Genomic DNA, 20,743 nt, shown 5'->3' with positions numbered 1-20,743 from the left:
GAGCCGCAGTGTGGTGCAGTGTCCCCAAACACCGCTCAGTCAGGACCAAACATCCAAAGCTGCACCCGCCAGATATCATTTGTCCCATTAAATAGCGCTTAAGAAGTACTTCAGGTGCTTAAACACATCTCTCGCTCGCCTGCGGTGAGATCAACAGTTTACACAAACACCCATATAATGAAAAAGAAAAAAACCCTTGTTGTTACTCAAACAGCCTCCTCATCGTCTTTGTTAAGCATTACCCACCTGGATTACCTTCTAACCCCCCGCAGCATGTGCCGAGGCTGACGATACCTTTGCAAAATGTGATACTTGAAAGCATTTAGGAATCTGCTTTCTAGCTCTTCGTTTTTAATCAGCCCACAGGATTAAGCAACAGTGTGTTGCATAAAGCCAGCGGAGTAGTTTTGAATCATAGCACCGTGTTGGATGCTATGGAAATGATGTGATTTAATTTCATGGTTTGTAGTAAACAAAATCCAAACCCTGCTCCTTTCCTTTAGTATTCCTTCTGGGGTGGACGTTTCTTCACTAATTGAATGCGCTCCGGCTTTGTTATCGTGCAGCAACAAATCATACAATAAAAAGTGTAAAATGCTGAATCATAGAGTCCAGTTCATCCTCTAATGGCACCGGTGGTCTTCGGCATCTCACTTCAGCAATGACTTGCGCAGGGGGGAACTACTTGTAGCGTCCTTTAATGCTCCGTAACCTAAATGGCATATGACCTTGTCAGTCATGAAGCTGTTTAGCCTGCGTCACTGGTCACTTAAAATAGCAGAACAGCATTTACTCAGCATTTATTACCTAAAGCTGATGTTATCTCACAGATTCTTCCTTCCTGACTTAAGAGAACAAAGAAGTGCTGAGTTACTGTAAGAGACTGCCTTTCATAGCAATTTGAATGACAAGAGAAGAGCAGACTCGGGACGGGGAGGAAGGGAGGGAGGGAGGGGGGTAGTCAAGGAAAGGAAAGGAGATGAAGTGCAGCGCTTGTTCCCTCAATGTCATCCTCTCCTCCTGTGCTTTTTCTGTTCCCTCCCACTCTGCTCTCTCGCACACCCGTCCACATCCGTCTTCATTCAGGTCTAATCGTTAGCTGTTCCGGGCTTCCATTACAATTAGTCGTCCCATCTGGGTGGCGGTGGTGGCGGTGGCGGTGGCGGTGGTGGGGGAGAGGCAGCGTCTAAACTAAGCAAAATGGAGAGATACTTGAAGATGCCACTGGTTGCTGTGGGTGGGTGGGTGGTGTGTCAGCGCTCCCTCTCCTTCCCCAGCCTTAGATCTCAGCATCGCTGCCTTTGTTCCATCATGATTTGATCAAAGGACGAAGTCTCTCCTGGTTTTGATGAATGATCCCATAAAGTGATAGCAGGAGATCTTTGTGCTGTAACAAAGTGTCCAATCTGCACAGGTCACGCCTTAGCTCTTGTCATTGTATTTGCATAAAGTTAATGACATCCTCTGGTAGCTCTAATTACAAATTATGACAAAGGGTGCATGGGGGAAGAGATCGGCCCTCTCCGCAATCACTTAAGTTATCTTCACATAGCAAGAAGACAAAAAGAGAGATAGAGGGATTTTGATGGGGGAGGTTCCAGATCTGCTATGATTTGTAAATTTGTAAAGCTTCCCAAACAATAGCATCAGGAAGGCCTGCTGCTATTGCTGCTGCTGCTGCTGCTGCTGCTGCTGCTGCTTCTGCTGCTGCTGCTGCTGCTGCTGCTGCTGCTGCTGCTGCTTCTGCTGCTGCTGCTGCTGCTGCTTCTGCTGCTGCTGCTGCTGCTGCTGCTGCTGCTGCTGCTTCTGCTGCTGCTGCTGCTGCTGCTGCTGCTGCTGCTGCTGCGGTGGTGGTTTACCTTTCCAATGTCCACAAAAAGGAGATAATCCAGGCTTAGGAAAGGTGTTTTTTTTTCTCTAAATGGTGTCAGGCGGAGGCTAAGCTGTCTTTGCTACACAAAAAGATATCCGAAGTCCAGGGGTGTGTGTGAGGACTTGATTTCCTACCGAATCAATTCTTGCCGTGCAGTAGAATTTCCTTCCTTTGTCAACTCCTGCTTGTGACTGTCCTTTTCTGCAGACGTTGATGCCTCTTCTCTGTTGCTATCGTGCTCTCTTTCAGTAACTGTGTGTGTGTGTATACACCTGACATTGTGGGGACATAAACCTGTTGACACTCACATTGTGGGGACCATCAGTCAGGTCCCTTTAGGTGGCCTAAGGTTTGGGCTGAATCCCTTTTCGCCTGCAGGGTTGTAAGACTTTTTACCCACACAAGATGCTATGAAGTTTTACTTTGACTTTTAACCAGACTAGAACTAGAACTCTCTGGCACCGCTCATTAAAATACGACGTGAGAGGGAAACGGATATGTTTTTTTGTTTTTTTTCATTTGAGAATATGCCAGTTTGGTTTCCTCCGCTGGCAGCTTGTGATGTTTAATGAAGCGTTTCCACTGCTTCCACCCATAGCTCTAATCTCTGAAGTCTGATTGATCCCACATTGTGGCCCCTGTGGCAGGAAGATGGAAGACAAATAGGAAAAAAGAATTTGGATCAATGTACAGGCCCATGGGTGGGCGGGAAGCTCCAGACTGTTTCAGGGAGCAAGACTGAACACTGAGTGGTTGGTAGGTGTGATAGGAAGGTAAAAGGAGATCAATACCAATACTGAAATCAGTATAGATTTAAATATGCATAGAGTATACAACATAAAGGTGTCATTTCCATACTGCTAATAAGAGGGTAATGTGTTTGTATGAAAGGCAAACTCTGTCTCTAATTCGCCCAATGTGTAAGGAAGGATTGAGAGTGCTGGGTTTAAGTCTATAAGCAGACACTGAACCAGCTGGATGTGTTGCTCATTGGAATCTGCTGTGTTTGGTTACAGGCTCTCAGCCACATGGTTGGAGACGGGGGGCCTAATTATTTAACACCCCATGTTGCATAGTGCCTAATGCAGCTGCTATTTCTGTGAACCTGTGACCGAAAATGATGAAAATGACTCCAATTTTTGGTTTGATTTTGTGATTTCAATCTTCTGTAACAGAAATAAGCAATTTATTCTTCACTTTCTGTGTGTGTGTGTGTGTGTGTGTGTGTGTGTGTGTGTGTGTGTGTCTGTGTGCTAATCAAAGCCCTCTCTCTATAGTTCCTTTACTTCTCCTTACTCCTGTGTATTCTCTATGATACTTCAGCAGCAATTCAGGCTCAATCTGACGTGCAGCGGCTGTGCCTGAAAGCACAGATGGGCCTGAGGCACAAACACCGACGTCCCAAAGGCCCCGAGAATCTTCCCCAAGAATTGCAGAAGTAGATTGAATCTAGCAGGACATGTTCTCAACCTCCCCCCCTCCCCGTTCCCCCTGCACCGCCTGGCAGCCATCGCCAACGGTCAAAGGCTTTTGTTTGCATCATGACCCTAGAGAGGCAATTGTGATTGGCCAAGCACAATGCCAAAACATGGGGAAGGGTTATCCCAAAGGCCAGTGGGAATGCTGCGCTAGCACAAATGTACACAGATGTTAGAGTGTAAGGGCACAAAGGGAGCACGGAAATCAGTCAAGGAGGATAGGAGGCAGAACCTGCGTGAGAGCAGCATAGAAAGAGAAGAAGATCAACCATTTAAAGAGTGTTGATTAGCTGCTATTCCTGCATGCATTACACATTTGCTTGTGTGTACGTACGCGTGTGTCTGTGCGTGTGTGTGTGTGTACGTTTGTGTGTGTGTGTGTTTTCCTCTCTTTTAGTTTTTTCTTGGTAGGAAAGGAATCCTATTTATCTGTCTAGCTTATTTTTCAATGAAACAGTTTATGCATATAAGGCGCAGCATGAGCTGACTGCAGGTCAGTGTGCATTAGCATGTTTTAAAGGCACTGAGCTCAGGGACCCAGCTCGTGTTTTCCTGTGTTACCACGCTGGCTTGCTGTGCTGGAGTGGCAATGAGCAGGTATTTCTGCTGAAATGGAAATCCGGCTATGTAAATGAGGCTTGCATAGACACAAGCACATAATTCACACAATATAGCACACTATACAAGCACAATATACACACACAAGCACAATATACACACACACACACATTTGCACACTGTGATAACCCCCCAGCAGTGTACGAGCACTCTAATAACAAGCTGTCTGCTTAACATTTACATAGCTCATGTTATATTTTCCCTAATTTCCCTTCATTCCATTTATAGCTCTGAAAGTTAAAAGAGACGGCGCACACACACACACACACACACACGCTGTGTAGCTGCACCCCTCCTTACACCCACCTCTCCACTTAGATGGGAAAATGGCCAGGCTTTTGCCAGTGAGTGACTCAGATTACACTATCACGTGGAAGCAGATGTTGTGATAAGTAATAGCTTCACTTAGACACACACGTGTTCATTCACACCCCGCAAACGCAATCATGTTTTCACTCATTCTGCGGCAACTCTGGAAATCCGAAGCCTGCAATTCAAAAATGGAATCCTGTCCCTGCGCGAGAACTCACAATAAGATGTTGGCACGAAGGAATAAATCCATTCTTTCCATCTCCCTTGGTTTTTCTTAAGCTTTGTTGCCTCATTCTTGAGATTTAACAGCGTGAGAGGAAGATTAAGAGGAAGAAGAAGAAGCAGAGAGAGTGACAAACGGCACTAATCTCACCGTGCAGGTTAGATTCGGGAAGATGAGTGGCTTTAAGACTGTAAACACGGAACTTTCTAGATGAATTTAGCCAAACCACAACCAAGGCATTTCATCAGGCAGCAGAGCAAATCCAATTTCCAATGTCGTGCAGCATAAACAGGGAAAAATTGTGTTCATGTAAGGTTTGCCCCGCACTGCTTCTAGCCACCTGTCTAATTGATTTTCAACCCAAAGAGTGCGCTGTCGTGCAGTAGCCATCAATCATTCATAAGTATCACAGGAGATCAGAGTGAATGCATGAGCAGCGTGTTTCATTCAATTTAAGACCCCTGTCTGAAATATAAAAGCAAGCAGAAACGCTGTAATTCAAACCAGTGGGTGCGTGCGAGAATGATATCCCATCATTTTTGCCATGGGTGTATTTCACCGGCAACCTGACTGACTTGTCTTCTCTCTCTCTCTCTCTCGCTCGCTCTCTCTCTCTCTCTGTCCCTGTGCCTTCTTTTGCAGAAAGCCCGCTTGGCCAGGATACGAATAGCCAAGACGGGCTCCTCCAACGCCTTCCTCCACAGCAAGCGCAACGGCCTGTTCAACGAAGCTCTGGAGCTCACGGTAAGGCCGCCGCCTCTGGGACCCCGACCCCCCCTCACCCAGCCCGGGTGGCATCGGTTTAAGGATCATTTCAATCCAGACACATTTCAGTGAGGTGTCGCCTGTTGGACGATCTCTTCCAAATGACTGTGATCCCCCTAGATTAGGAACTAATCCTCATCTTTGGAGAGAGTCTGGTCTCTACTAGGAGCGGTTGGCGTTGCCGCGGCTGTGAAGCCCTTTTAAAACTTTAGTTTATGACGTTGTCTGAGAATACATTAATTTATAACTTTCGAAGCATCTCTTAGCCCAGTTACTTTCCGCTTCCGGCCATGCGGCAGGAAGTGTAAACACAACCCGAGGACGTTATTGCCTCACCAAAATGTTGCGGTTCACAAGCACTCTATTGGCCCCGGGGCCAAGATTGCACAACACAAACAAGTGCTCTCCTCTCTCTTTCTCTCCCTCTCCCTCTCCCTCCCTCCCCCCCTCCTTTTTCTTCCTCGTTTTCTCCTTCTTTAGCAGTGCCTAAGACGGAGACGGAATAATTGCAGCATTCATACTGAAGCCGTGGACTGAATTATAGCTGAATAATTGATGTAATGGACGTTCGGCGGCCGCATTGTTCCTTACATTTAGGGCTCATGAGTTTCAGTTACACTTTGTTTTAAATGCAAGTAGGGGATCGTGACACACAGTTTGTTTGTGGAGTAGCCGATCTGTGCTGACTGATCAAGTGTCTTTATTAATTGTTAATTAAGATCGGGCTAATGACTGCAGTGTGGAGGGAGAGAGAGAGAGAGAGAGAGACTCTCAGTGTGCAAGTTCTTTATAAAACCGGGGGATGCATTTAGTTAAATATAAGCTGTGGCTACATTTCCCAATGTTTCTTAACAAATCCACCACTGAAGCAGAAAAATATCACACATCAGGAGGCCTATCGCAGTTTTTGAATCTGTTATAGAGATTTAGTGCATTATTATCTGTAATTCGCTTCTTCACACCTTCGCATAAACTCATTTACATTCATGAGCAGTCAGTCACCTGTAGTGTCTGCTTCAGATCAGGAAAATTGCTTTTACTTGCCTTTTTTTGCCCACATATAAAGTGTCAGTGATAGCAAGACTACCAACTGGCTGCGATTCTCACAGGTCAGCGTTTTAAAGCCCAACATGCAGGTGAACGCACGCTGGAATTTAAATAAAAATGTAGGTTGTCAAAGTAAAATATTCATTTAAACCCCACTGCTGTAATTACTCTAAACATGCGCAGTGCCATGCGGCGCGGCGCTGTGTTTCTCTTTTTTTATCACTTAGCAGATCAAGCTGTTTTCTCTCTCTACAGTATTGCGGCCACCTGGGTGGTGAGGCATCGCCGCCTCCAGACAGACTGCTGATACGGAGTTACAGTCGCAGGTATAGGGGAAGACAGAAATAACTCAGCCTAAACACCTGTGTTTTACTGCCACGTTGGTTACAAATAAGCGGCGTGAACGCAGGTGAGCCTCTTGCTCGGCCCAGGAACGTCTGAGTCATCAGCTCAGGAATGCACTTTCTCAGCAAAGAGGCTCCTGCCTGAAAATTACTACTACAAATCTTCCAAACGTGGCGTTTCCGTCCCTCTTGGCCGAGCCGTGGAGCGTGCAGAATCAGGGATTTGCTTTTGTTTGTTTTTCTTTTATCAAGAGTTCAACGTGCGGTCTGCCCTGAAAGACTGATGCAACCTATTGAAAGCGAACGTTCTGCACGTCTGACAGGCGGGATGATGGCATCCTGCAGTATATTAAGACGGCTTTGGGCCTTTATAAGTCATGTTTAACAGACAGCGATCAAAGAGTGATCTGCACTCTGTATACACTTTCTATCTCTGTGTTTCATGCTTGGGTTAAGATATTAGATATGAACAGATTTGGAAGTTATTATTCTGTTTCCAACTATGCATATTTAGATAGAAATGGACTCAAATATACACAAATAGACCTCTGAATATTTACAGGTCTATTAGCGGATCTGTTGTTTCTCTTTTTCTTGGGCGATCACACAGCTTGCATCAGTCCATACTCCAGTCTGACTCACCTCCCCACTGCTCAGAATGAGCTTTGTATCCAAGCCAACACAGGACTGGAAATAGCACCCACTCGGTCACGCAGAAGCAGACATACAAATATATACACACACACACACACACACACACAAACACACACACACACACAAACAGGCTCCGGCAAGAAAATAAGAAAAAACAATGAAAACAAGTCATTAAGGAGTCGCCTGTAGCCAGTGTGCAATAATAGAGACGGAGGCGAAATGTCAGGACAGATATTTTTGCATGAATATGAATTTTATATATACATACGCAGAATACACGTATATCCATTAGGGGTGGGTTGTGCTAGAAGTCTCCCTTCCACAGCAGATCAATGCGGCGGCTCCACAGATCTTGGTAGACTCCCAGGGTCAGAATGGTAATGCCGGCTGTGTCTGACTGGCACGACTGCGACCCTGCCACAGCTGTTCTGTTCTCAGTGGTGAATTGTGATCACTAGTAAAACTCTTGCCTGTCTTTCTGCTTTTGTCTCCTCCCCCCCCCCGTCTCCACCCGGAAGCATCTTCCGTACAAGATGAACCTTTCAGATCAGGTACTGAGGCAGCTGCCGGCTACCACACCACCACCACCACCACCACATCTGATTAGAGGATTAAAGGAAAGCGTTGCATGGCACAAACTCTCTCTCTCTGCCTGTGTGTGTGTGTGCGATTACAGAGTAGCACCGAGGAGGAGCAGCAGTTAAGCAAGGCGACCTCCTTACTGGAGAGTCAGCACCACCACCTGCTGCACTGTCTTGAGAAAACCACCGTGAGTACATATTCAGTCTCCAGAGTCTCGTAATCTTCCCTGTCTTAGCAGGATTAAGATGCACTTCTATACATTCTACAAAGTCATTTATGTTCCCTAAAGACGTCAAACTGCAGACTCGTTCTCACATTTCTGTCCGCAAACCCTCTGCTCTCTTCCCGTTCTCCCGCCTCCCACAGAACCACGAGTTTGTTGACGAGCAGTACTACCAGCAGAGCTACCTGGATGAGGGTTTGCAGAACTACCCGTCTCGGAGCCCCTCCCTCTCCAGCCAGGACGGTGTGACGGGCACCTGCTGCACCCGCCGCAGCAAGAAGCATCACACGCCTCTAGCCAACGCCAGCGCCGCTGCCGCACACATGCGCCCCCTGACGCACACGCACGTGCACCACCACCACGGCCTGCAGGAGCTCAGCACCATCCACATCCAGCCCCTCAGCACAAGGTGAGGCTGACGGCCAATCGCTGGAATTAAAATGGAAAAATTCATCTTCAAGTTTGCTACAAAGCTAAAAATTGTTGCTTGGCTGTGATATTTATCCTCACTGTGCCTCACGGGGGGTGGGGGGGGGACAATCCTAAATCTCAGTGTGACATTTTTGCAAAGCGTAAATAATGTGAAGACAAATATGTTTTGGTTTGTTTCTATTTTTATTTCTACTGTGTTTGTGTTGAAAAGACCAAAGATAGCCTCATCGCGTGTTTAACAACCAAAGCGAAGAAACGTTGAAAAAGGGTTGTCATCATTCTAGTCTAGTTTAATAATCAACTTGCTGAAACGGAAAACTTGATTGAGCTTTAGAGCCTAAAGGTTTATAATCAGTGCTGCCAAGGCATCAATACACCATCAAATTGGAAGGGGAAGCGTCGAAACACAGATCATTTCTCTGCCTGGCTGCTTTCTTCGTGTTAGTGAGACTGAGACTCAGCTTCAACATCACCTATCCAGTAAAAACAATTCTATCAGGCAGTTGCTTTGCTTTGCATTGTGGTCTGTTAAGGCCGACAGCTTGAGTTACTGCTCCCTCCTCTCATGAGTTTTAAAGGCCATAAACAATCCTCTCCCCTTACCATTAATATCACAGTGAATGGCGTCTCTGTGATACATCGGGCTGTGATGCAGATATCATAAAAACCAGCCTACATATATGAGATATATACATACAGAAGCTTCCTATAGCTTTGTTGGCCTCGGGGCTTTGATTTCAAACTTGAAATCAAACTTGCTGCATACTGAAAGTGTAATGAGTGATTTACAATGATTATATAAATGCTCAAATTGTGTGATTTATAATAACTCGGAAATGCTTCGAAAAATGTTGTATCCACTCGCAACGAGGTCAAAGTTTAGCCTTGATGTTCGTCTGCAGGATGTAATAGCCGTTGACCGCGTGGTTAAACGGTGGGTTTGTTTACAACCCCTGTAATCACATTACTGCTTGTGTTCTTTGCCCTCTGTGCACTCTGGACTCCTGCCACCGCTTGAGATCCGAGCAATTAAGTTGGGCGAGTACGATATTATTACAGCCAAGAGGGGCGATGGTCCAAAACAACACCAATGAGACGGAATGACCAAACTGTGTTTTTGCAGCAGAGGAAGAGTAGAGCTTCTTCTTCTCCTTCACCTGTCCACAGACCCTGATCCTCTCTCTCCCTCTCCTCCTCCCTCCCTCCTCACCCTGCAGCCGCTCCAGCCTGAACATGCGCGTGGACGAGACGGCGCCCCTAAACTGCCAGAGCAGCCAGATCACCACGGCGATCATAAGCATCCCCACGCCGCCGGTGACCACACCCGAGGGCGACGCTCATCTGCCCGCCGCCGCTCCCCCCCACCAGAATGTGGTGAAGGTGTCTGCCCTGTGAGGACCGGAGTGCAGGGCACGGGCCGCACGGAAAGACAGACAAAAGACTCAGTGGGACAGACTGAGGGACAGAGGAGGACTGGGGGAGGACGGAGGAGGAGTGTCTTGAGTCCTAGTCTAGCCTGGTCGGAGCCTGACCTCTGCTGGTCATGTACTGTAATGACATGGACTCCCTGTACAGACGGAGAAGGATGGCTTTTAGATACAGTATATTCATGCGTGTGGTTGTTGTTTGTGTGTGTATGTGTGGGTGTGCAAGCAGACAGAATGGGAAGTGCGTCGATTAAGGTGAAGAGGTGTGTGTGTGTGTGTGTGTGTCAGAGAGGAGCTCCCAGAGTAACTGTGCGTGCGTCACTGTGCACAAAGCACCTTTGTATGATTTCAGCTTCAGTTGGACTCTTGAGGTCTTTCAAGCCGGAAATTGAAGGAGAACGTAAATGGGAAAGAAAGTAAAAGAGTCACATTTTCCAAAAATATTTTTCCACCGATTCGATTCTTTTGGTTGGTGTCACGCTGGTGTGGCTTTGTATTGATCGATCAATCTGCCACCGTTCCTCTTCAGGTCCCATATTGGTCCCATATTAGTCCACTTGAGTGGACTAACAGGTGTGTGTGTGTGTGTGTGTGCCTGGTGTGTGAGTGTGTTGGCGTTACCAGTGAGTTTCATATTTGTGAATGGATGTATGTGACTTTTTCCTAGATAGCGGAAGTGTTTAGTTGTGGAGAGGAGGTGTGAGTGTGCGCCTGTGTGTGTCTGTCTGTCTGTCTTGGCTGATTGAAATCTTGTGTTTCGATTCTTCTGGAAGTCTCTATGGCTCAGTATATGGTATATTTGACTAGCTGCCTCTCTGAACGGTTCAATGTACACATTTCTGTCCAAAATTCTCAGCTGGCAAAAGCCTTTTACACAACACTGTATATGTGCCTGTTCTCCTGGAGGAAACGGCCACTTTATTCTTTTATTTTTTTCGTTTTTCCTCCCCCCCCCAGCAGCCCAGCAGACCTCAGATAACTCAAAACTCTTCAAGGGAGAAAACAAAAAAAAGAGAAGATAAAAAAAGGACATTTGGAGTTCCGACCGTCACAGTTTATTAAAAAGCACAAGGCGCATTTTTGCTGAGAATTTCTGACACAGATTTGTCCTGAGCCGGGGGTCTTTGTGAATATTGTTAATAGAATATTTTGTAATATTTGATCAACGTTTGGCAGAACCCAGTGAAGCTGTCCTCTCTCTTTCTCTTTCTCTCTCTCTCTCTCTCTCTCTATCTTTGGCTCTCGCTCTCTCTCTTGTTGTTGTCCCGTTGTATCCCGACCTCCTGTGTGAACAACAGTATGCTTTCAGTAGTCTTTATAGTTGTCGACGTTTCTTCTTCCCCCCTAAAACTCAGCGGGCATTCTTTCTCAAAGTTGTTGAGTATGTATGTGAACTCTATGTGGTTTAGGAAAAAAAACTTGATGTTTGTACTTTTTGTCCTCCTCGGTGTTTCAGATGATGATGAGTTTTTCCTTTCTTTACTTGATCTTCTGGGGAACTTGAAGCAGGGAAGTGTGTTTGCAATGGCGACCGCAGAGACGCGCGGAGGGAGCTGGAGGAGGAATCACCCACAGATCACAGGCGGGCCTTCATCCCAGCCCGCCGGTCACATATGGAACTGCCAGGGAGGAGCAGTTTGAGCTCCATAGAGACAGAATTGTGATACATAGAGAGCACACACAGTATATAGAAAATATAGTAGTAGAGATGCACCAGTATGTCTGCATTATATTGGTGTCAGATGGTATTTTTTTGGAAAAGCAATACTAGCATTGATCAGATGTTAACTCAGCTCAGCGGTGTTGTGGCATCTTTCTGAATTGACATATCATGTTAACAGATTGAAACACATGCATGACATTGGATCCCTGCAGGGCCCTGTGCTCTGTTACACTCCGCTGTCGTGCAGTAGAACCCAAAAGAACGTGGAAGATATTGCGCTGAGTTTTGAAACAGCCAAGCGTTTTACCTCAGATACTAAGTAGTGACCTAGTACTATTTTGCTGGTAATTTAGTACCGTGACGACAACTGCCTCTAGATCCAGTTAGATTAGCGCGTAAAGTCAAACGGTGTGCAAATGTACCTGGAATAAAAAGAAGACAAAGCACATACAGGCAGAGCTTTCTCAGTGTATTTTTAAAAACAGGTAACGACATCTACTCCATATTCGCAGCATAGAATCTATCAAAAACTACAATCTAGGGGTAAGACAGGTAGAGGCAGAGGGGACGTCCTCTGTATTTGTCTTTATTCAGTCACAAACAAAAGGTTAATTTCCTGCTTCAAGATGGGTTTTTGTGCGTCATCTGCACTTTGAATGAAACAGTTCAGCCAATTCTGTAAGCATCTTTCCGCTCAGTGACAAATGATTGCTTTTTTATTTACAGGCAGCAGAAGCAGAGGTCTGTGATTGTGTGTGTGTCGCTCGCTCTCTCTCTCTCTCTGTCATGTACTCTGCTTTGTCTTCTCTCCTCAGCTCGGTTCCCCCTCTCCTCTCCTCTCCTCTCTCTCTCACTCCTTGCTTTGCCCTCCTATGCCACCTGTCGTTGTTGAGACTACTGCTGTGCGTATCTTGTCAGGTGTTGGATATTATTTATGACCTTGTCTTGTGTCCCGACTGTGAAACGCCTGATAAAAACATCTATATCTGCCACAAAAGAAAAACCTGTGGGTTCTGTTCTTCACACTGAAATGTGTGTGTGTGTGTGTGTTTGTAATCAAAGTGGTGTTGGTTTATTCTTGTGACCCAGGTCTTAACCCTCACACCCTCAGTTTTAGTGGACATCCTGGGATGGAGGAGATGATCTTGCTGAATTCCGAGCGAAACTGTCTGGTGACCACGGTGTAGATGAGAGGATCCACTGCAGCCTGCATGCAGGTCAGCACCATCGCTGACGTCTCCAGGTCCAACCGTAGCTGTGGAGACACGGGAGAGACACAAAGGGGTGTGCCTGGACTGAAGTTTAATAGGTACATGGGTGTAATATAATGCAGTCCAGTGAGACATCCTTCCAATAATAGATTTGAACTGGTCTGAGGCTGCAGCTGGTAACGGTGGTTTGTTGGGTTGTATTATACTGAGATGTTACTCTGCTTATCTGTGCATGTGGACAAAACATCACTAACACTTTTAGCATGTCTTAACTAAACACTCTAATAGATGACATTCCTAATTTTCCCAAAGTCAACTATCCAGGAAAAGTTCTGTTTTGGTCTTAATGTATAGTTTAATCATCCATAATGGAGCTTTGAAGTCTTAACCCAAACTTTCCCAACACTTACCTTGTCAGTATCGGAGATGGCGTTGATGAGCAGGGTAATCACCATGGGCACCCAGAGGAGCGTGAACGCGATGATGATGTACCCAAAGCGCTGCGCCACCTTCCCCTCCATCTGCTTCTTGCCCCGCTCCTTGGCGCCGGGGGTCAGCAGACACACCGCGCCCACGATCTCCGGCGGTCGCATCGGAGTTGCACCGGCCTCCCTTACCAGGATGGCGGAGACGCGCACACTATGCCAGCACCAGCCGCTCCCAGCCGCCGTCGACCTCAGCTGGATCCCGCGGTCGAACACTTTCTTCCGGTGCTCCCTCACAACTTTGAATATCCGAACGTAGTGAATGACTATGACGGTCAGAGACACACACCACACCGGCACCAGCACGTAAGTGCCGAACGGATCCACGTACCCGGGATGTTGCCCCCGGACATGCTGGCGGCAGAGCATGTAGAACAGAGCCTCATCGGGCAGAGTCAACGAGACCGCGCCGAGGACGAGGCCACATGCCCAGATGGAGAGAAGCCAGAGGCGGATCCTGGTCTTCCTCCCCTCGGTGTGGAAAGGGAAGGCGATGGCTTGGTAGCGCTCCACGCTGATGCTGACCAGCGTGAGCAGCTGGACGCAGCTGCAGAGCGCGTAGGTGAACTGCTGCAGGGCGCAGAGCGGCGCGGAGGACATCCGGCTGTCCCTCCAGGAGCGCAGGAAGGAGAAGAGCAGCAGCGGCGTGTCCACCGAGCATTTCAGCAGGTCGCCGGCGGCCAGATTGAACAGAAGCGCGTTGTTGCAAGTCTGCAAACTTTTGTTTCTGAACACGATCCAACACACCAGCAGGTTCCCCGGTAAGCCCAAGACGAAGGTGAAAGTCAAGACCACGCAGTTGAACAGGAGAAACATGGTGTCTGCGTGGAGGAGCTCACCGGGCGAGTTCGTGTCGTTCCACAGACTGTGCGTGTCCATGACTCAGCCCCCCGGCACCCCCACGGGACTGAAGCCCTCAATGGATGAAATCAAACGACATAAATGCTACAGATGGTTTCGAGCGTCAGGAGACCCGATTGGTTGAACTGAATGTATCCAAGGGCGCTTGGCTCCTGCCAGCATTGATTGGGCCGAATGGGGCTGGTTGATTAGGCCCTAATCAGGAGGATGTGGAGTTGGCTGACCTTGATGTGTCCAGCTGAGGTGACGTACTGCACAGTGAGCCCCCGCCCCCCTTTCTTCACCTTCACCCTGTGGATCATTAGGGAGCTGAAAGGCCACTTGTTGTTGCTTTAAATCCACTAATTAGTTCAAACAGAAGAAAATATCCTGATCTTAGCTATGAAGTAACCATGATACACAAGTTTCCATCTGAATTGGAGATCATTTATTGGAAAAGTAACATACAAGTGCATCGATCTGCTGTCAGCAAACTTTGATTTTAAAGTTTTTACAAGACAATATGCAACACTTCTCTCCTCTGTCACATGTAAACAAGTCAGTTCTTCAGGAGTTCTTCCATGTAGACGGTGTTCATACGATAAGCTGCCATCCAGTTGTGGGCTAGGCTGTAGTATCCATGGTAACCATCCTGCTGAACGGGGGACATGGAAGCATAGTAATTACTCCAAGCTCTGTAGTGGTCCCTCCAGTACGTCTCACTGCTCCCATCATCCTCTTCATATTGTTCTCCGTCGTCTTCCTCCTCCTCCTCCTCCTCCTCCTCTTCTTTGTATTCTTCATCTCTTTCCCTCGCTTGCGCTTCCCTCGTCATCCCTGAAACCTTCCCGCTCGGCTTCCCGGTATCTTGTTTCTTCTCCCCGGTGCGTTCATTTCTGGGGGCCTGCCCGCTCCAGTTAAAGCCTGCTGAACGCTCTCTGTTCTCCCGGTGTGACGGAGAACGGGTGCGGTAAGTTCTGGGCACAGACGAATGCAGAGCTTCTGGACCTGCCTTAACTTTCTCCACAGGGGACGCCTGCCTAGCTTTGGTGTTGGGCGATCTGTATTCGTCTCCTGTCGTCTCCTGCATCCTTTCAACCGTCGCCTCCGGCTGGCTTTCCTCCATGTCGGAGCGGGAGCTTGAAGAATCGGATTTTGACCTGGGACGTGCACGGTCTGCGTCCCGAGGTTCGCAGACTCGTGGAGCGCTTTGAGATCCGTCCTCCTCGAGCATGATGGATTCGCAGTGTCCGCCCTGCTCTTGACTTCCAAACTGCCTGATGATCTCCACGGATCTCCCCAAGCCTTTGGTCATAAAGTTCTGAAAGTCCAACTCTGCCTCCTCAAAGGTCATAAGTGTTGGTGTGAGGTTCTTAAAGGCGGTAAGAGGAGGGATCTTGGGCAGAGCCTCTTGCATCTCTCTTCGAGTCCGAGCTGCTGCGGCAGCATCTGGAGTGGCCGGAGTCTCCTTGGGGAGGAGAGGAGCCATCGGGGGGAATGGTCTTTTTGGAGTCTCTTCACTGTGTGTCTCCAGCCTTGGTGTTTGCCGCGTCTTCCCTTGCTTCCTTGGTTTGGTATCCTCTACGTAAGCAGGATTGGGTTCCTGGTCCCTGGCGGAGACGACAGCCGGGGCTTCAGCCTTGGGACGCCTCTTCTTTTCCGTCCGGGGGAAGAGTTCGGATTGGGAGGTGGGGGTGGCGGCCTGGGAGCAGACGTCCCAGTCGCAGGCCTCCTCCATCATCCCGGGCTCTATGGTGGCTAAGAAGAAAGAAGGCGTTCAGACGACTCCATATGAGCAGGATGACACGGCCACATTTATTTAATAACCAAACACTACTAACAAGCCAAAAACAATGCTCCAGACACCACTCACTTGGCAATGCAGACAAACTCAGGCCGCACTTTTGAGCGATTGCCATCATCTTGTTCTCCTCCTCACCATGGCAACAGTAGGTCACCGCCAGCCCCTGAGTGCCTACGAACAAAATGCAGTCCTGATGAAAAGCCATTGAAAGCAAGGAGGGGGAAATGAGGGTGTGTGTGCGTGTATGTGTGCGTGTGTGTGGGAGCTGTACATCTGAGGATAGAGGGTGGAAGGAACACAATTGCACCGGTCAAAGCGAGATTCAATCATGTACCGCTTCCCAGAAAACACACGAGTAAGTCCAGCAAATTCTAATTAAATGCAGATGATTAAGAACCTATTGACCTTCCTCGGCTCGGTCAAACCCGCTCGCACTCCAGGGACTCCAGTTAATCTTCTGAATGGTGTTTAATGCAGTCAGAGAGCCGGCGGTAATACTCCCATGGTCCTACAAATCAGCTAATCTACAGCGAAATCAAAGGCTGTAGATGCGAGCCGTCGCTGTGTGTGTGTGTGTTGAAAGTACAAGCAGTCAAATCAGTGCAGGTGAGTGACACACACACCATTACATTACATTACAATCATTTGGCAGATGCTTTTATCCAAAGCGACTTACATTACATTACCACCCTTCGCAGAGGGGGGAGCAATTGAGGGTTCGGTGCCTTGCTCAGGGGCACCTCGGCAGGGACTCGAACCGGCAACCGTTCCCAAGCGGAAGCTCTACCCACTCCACTACTGCCTCCCTTACCCACCATGAAGGGTGAAGAGGTCAGAGTGGAATTAGGCCCCGTATCTAATTGAGTCAATATTGTGACAATAGGGAAGAAGACTAACCGAAACGCCCGGCCCGTCCGATTCGGTGCATGTAGGTCTCCCAGTCCTGAGGCACGTCCAGGTTGATCACCAGGTTCACCTTCTCCGCGTCGATGCCCCTGGAAGTCTGAAGGAGAAGAAAGGACAAACTGAAACACGACGGACAACGTGGCGTGATGCGTGGTGTGTGTGGGTGGGTGGGTGTGTGCCTCTCACCAGGTCAGTGGAGATGAGCACTCTGCACTTGTACTGCTTCAGCTTGGACATGGCCTCCAGCCTCTGATCCTGACTCAGGCCGCCTGCACGGGGTCACAGCAACATCCAATGACATCAACTGCCAAAGGGATCGCAACCATCCAACCCAAAACCTGCCAAATGTCAACAAAGACCCTCCTCACCTGAAATACAAGCGGCAGGTAAGCCTTTGGAGGAGAGGATGTCTGCCAGGTGCTGAGCCCTGTGGACAGAAGTGAAGACATCCAGTTAACTTCCTACTAGTCCAGGCTTCCAGACGCTCCGATTGTACATGAAATCAAATATCAGCTTTGTGAAATATCGAACAGATACTGGAGCGTTACCGTGTGTGTAGGTTGGAGAACACCAGGGCTTGGTTGAACGGTAATTTGCTGAACAGCTCCAGTAAGTGCTGCACTTTCTCCTCGAAAATCTTGTGGGCCAGAGCGTGGGACTTCACCAGCTTGTAGTACTGCGTCAAACCTGATGGAGGTGACAAATGAGAGACGTACACTATGGTTGTGTTCTCGCCATCTCCGTCCTTCAAATTGTCCCAAGATACAATATTTATAAATGCGATTACGCGACACTCCATGACATCATTGATCCGTGTTTTTGTAACCGTTTTAAAGCCTTTTTAAAAGCGATAAAGAGGGCGTGAGTGTTTACCTTTGAGTCCCATGTCTTTGGGATTGAGTCTGACAAACGTGGGCTCTCTCATGTAGCGCGTCAGGTGCTGAGCAAGGGATTCTGGGTAGGTGGCAGACAGCGCAAGCATCTGTTTGTTCGCTGGCAGAGAAGAGAAGATCCAGCTGCAGCAAAGAGGAAAAAAGGGGAGAGAAATGAGATATTTAATGATTTGCTGTGGGCACAAGTGACATTTCATTAGCACAGCCTGCGTCTGAAAGGCTTCACTCCCTGACTGAATGATCTGGAATCACCACACCAGCCTGCTGCCACATCGTGTCACTTATAAAATATGGATGAAAACAGATGTGTGTGTGTGTGTCCATCTTACTTGATCTGATCCTGGAAGCTGCCCTCCTCCAGCAGCTTGTCTGCCTCGTCCAGGACAAACAGCCTGATGCTGGCCGTGGACAGCATGCCCAGCTCGATAAGCTGCTTGATGCGACCTGTGTGCGCACATCCAGGAGGTGTGTTTACAACTCACAATAAACAGCATGGAGGTGTGCGTATGCGTGTTCATAATCACATCACTAACCAGGCGAGCCCACCGCTACGTGGCATTTCCTCAGCTGCAGTTTGTCCTGGCTCACCGGCCGGCCCCCTATGAAGACGTGGGACTCCAGGCCCTCCATGGCGCAGCCTATAGCCATCACCACCGAGTGGATCTGCACGGCGATCTCACGCGTGGGAGCCAGGACTAGAACCTGCAGCAGAAAGGAAGAGGGGGTGAAGACAGACAGATGTCAACAACAAGCACTTCTATTTAATTGGGAGGAGATTAGAAACAGACAGGCATCAGGTATTTGCTGGTAGTAAAGAGCTTGCTGCTAATAAGATTACAGAGCAGCCAGGAGAAGGACCACCACTTAATCAATGCCTTCTCCTTCATTATACCTTTGAAAATTAGACTCTTCTCCAGTTACTCATGCTCAAAACGTCATACCTCTGCCATGGCTGAGGAGTACATAGAATTTGTTTTGGCATAATTACAAAATACATCAAAGCCCCTGGAATGTCTTGATATTCTGTTTGAATCAAACTAGCTTACCTGAGTTGCAGCATTCTCCAGGACCAGAGAGTCCAGTGCAATAGTGCAGAACACACACGTCTTCCCTGTGCCAGACTTGGCTTGTACTATCAGATCTGAAACAACAGGAGGAGACGTTCACTGGGGATGAAATTTATCCACTAACTGCGGCTTTTCGTCATTACATATGCAAACTCTTTCATATCACAATTGACTGAACGGGATTCATGCACCTGTACCTAAACTCTTGCACTGTACAAGGGTTAACTGATCAACTGTGAGCTGTCAATAACTCTGCCAAAGCTGACATCACTTCATCATGAGGTAAATTGTCTTATAATTAAAGATTTTTCATATGTGGTAAAGGATGAAGGTTAAAACAGGTGTTGGGGTTAGTGTTACAGTTTGTGCTGAATTGGTTCAACCCCTTAATATATCGCTGGAGCTCCGCGTTATTCGTTTCCCACCCGAAACTCGACAACAACGACGTGATTGGTCAATCGCTAGCGGGTGACATGTGCTTCTTTCTCGAATTCTATACATTTTACACTACGCCACCCCAACCCTACATGTACATCCTACACATGTGTTCACTATGAGTATTTAATAGTGTTGTTTACTTCTGCGCAACAGACATGTGGGTGAACCGCCGCGTTGTCTGGAAAGAAAGTAACGCTGAATGTTCACATCGTTTAGCCATGAAGAAAAAGGAAGAAACGAACGCAGTTGAAGCGGACAAACATAAATATACATAAATGTAAATAAACGCAAATATACATAAGAAAGAGAAAGAATGTACGTGTGTGTGTGCGCGCGTGTCTGTTTCTACCCACCGAGTCCACAGCGGCCCAGCGGTATGGCTTTGAGCTGGATGGGTGACGGTTTGTGGAAGCCCGCGGCGGACAGTCCGTCCAGTACTGCCGGGGAGAGCAGCAGCGAGCTGAAGTTGATCCCCTCCGACAGAAGCACATCGTCACTCCGCTTTCGGCTCTCTATGTCGTGAGCAGCCCTGGGTACAGAGGCTGACATGTTGATCCGAGTGTCTACCGGGTACAAACCAACGCAGATGAAATAAAGAGAAGAGGCGCTGCTTGCAGGTCTGTTTGTCTCAGCTGATTACCGCCGTCTAATGGCCAGGAGGGAGAATTACATGTTTTGATCCGCTTTGTATTTTTAACCCGCCTATATTTTCAAAGGTTCACATTCACCTGATGACTGCAGTTATTTTTGAGATGAAGATATTACTCACAAATTATAATCTTTACTTTTGATATTTGCAATAAGAATAATACTTTTGAAGGGATTTTGAAGGAATATTTTTACTCAATTCAAGTAATTTTAGTGTGACTAGCGGTGATGAAATTGCTTAAAGAAAACTAATTTAGCCTGTAATAAATTTGAAATAAAATTAAATGCTATCACAATTATTTGTGCCTTTTATCTCCTTTAACATCGCTTTCTCTAGAATGTATATGTTATCATTATTGCACCCACAGGGAATGTTGGAGCTCTGTGCTGATGAGTAATGTCCATTTTTACAGTTGACATTTTCGGTTATGAAGGCACAGTTATAGGTTCTGGTGCAAACATCCATACAATGCTTTCTGGAATTACAATTGCATGCCTAAAAGCATGTTGTTTATTGATAGATAATGATTTGCCTCTGTGATCGTAAAACTCCCAGTGTGTTAGTGAATGCATGGCACTCCTTCATTACCCAGGGGCAGCTGTAAACATGGTAATCAAGGAAAGTGCCGTCTTACAGGATATTAAGAAAGAATTATTGTCTCCACAATCTGGATCTGAGGATTTGTTTTTTGAGAATTAAATGTCACGATCCAGAGACCCCCTCTGTTTATTAAGAGAGTCCCACCTCCATCTGTTCCTCAGAGCGACACCAGAGCAGCAATTACACAGCTCCTGTTGAGACCCTTGTCT

At 47.4% G+C, this 20,743-nt stretch overlaps 3 protein-coding genes across 4 annotated transcripts in view; 1 reads left to right on the top strand and 2 right to left on the bottom strand.

The window, feature by feature from the left end:
• The window catches only part of kcnd3 (potassium voltage-gated channel, Shal-related subfamily, member 3), a 73,120-nt gene extending 62,585 nt beyond the window's left edge, over nt 1-10,535 (top strand). For both annotated transcript variants that reach the window (XM_076166716.1, XM_076166715.1), the window contains exons 4-8: nt 5,147-5,248; nt 7,833-7,865; nt 7,991-8,083; nt 8,263-8,528; nt 9,769-10,535. In XM_076166716.1, coding sequence (XP_076022831.1) covers nt 5,147-5,248; nt 7,833-7,865; nt 7,991-8,083; nt 8,263-8,528; nt 9,769-9,946 — 672 coding nt within the window. In that variant the 3' untranslated portion in view covers nt 9,947-10,535. The remainder of the gene's footprint in view (nt 1-5,146; nt 5,249-7,832; nt 7,866-7,990; nt 8,084-8,262; nt 8,529-9,768) is intronic.
• Nucleotides 10,536-12,104: 1,569 nt separating this feature from the next.
• LOC143013177 (neuropeptides capa receptor-like) lies at nt 12,105-14,446 on the bottom strand. Its single transcript, XM_076166714.1, has 2 exons — nt 13,263-14,446; nt 12,105-12,896 (listed from the first exon to the last, which is right to left on the bottom strand). The coding sequence occupies exons 1-2, from the start codon at nt 14,214-14,216 to the stop codon at nt 12,741-12,743; spliced, it is 1,110 nt and encodes a 369-aa protein (XP_076022829.1). The 5' UTR covers nt 14,217-14,446; the 3' UTR covers nt 12,105-12,740.
• Nucleotides 14,447-14,594: 148 nt separating this feature from the next.
• On the bottom strand, nt 14,595-19,876 carry ddx20 (DEAD (Asp-Glu-Ala-Asp) box polypeptide 20). The gene is made up of 11 exons (XM_076166713.1): nt 19,639-19,876; nt 18,827-18,921; nt 18,314-18,482; nt 18,110-18,224; nt 17,761-17,903; nt 17,436-17,574; nt 17,256-17,314; nt 17,074-17,156; nt 16,879-16,984; nt 16,051-16,152; nt 14,595-15,935 (listed from the first exon to the last, which is right to left on the bottom strand). Exons 1-11 carry the CDS (start codon nt 19,832-19,834, stop codon nt 14,737-14,739), a joined length of 2,406 nt encoding a protein of 801 aa, XP_076022828.1. The 5' UTR covers nt 19,835-19,876; the 3' UTR covers nt 14,595-14,736.
• Between the last annotated feature and the right edge of the window lie 867 nt (nt 19,877-20,743).

The sequence above is a fragment of the Genypterus blacodes genome, unplaced genomic scaffold, assembly GCF_046128005.1.
Source record: "Genypterus blacodes isolate CSIRO-AG114 ecotype Tasmania unplaced genomic scaffold, CSIRO-AGI_Gbla_v1 ptg000156l_1, whole genome shotgun sequence".
NCBI lineage: Eukaryota > Metazoa > Chordata > Actinopteri > Ophidiiformes > Ophidiidae > Genypterus > Genypterus blacodes.
The sequence above is the reverse complement of the archived record's forward strand: the minus strand, read 5'-3'. Positions and strand labels throughout refer to the sequence as shown.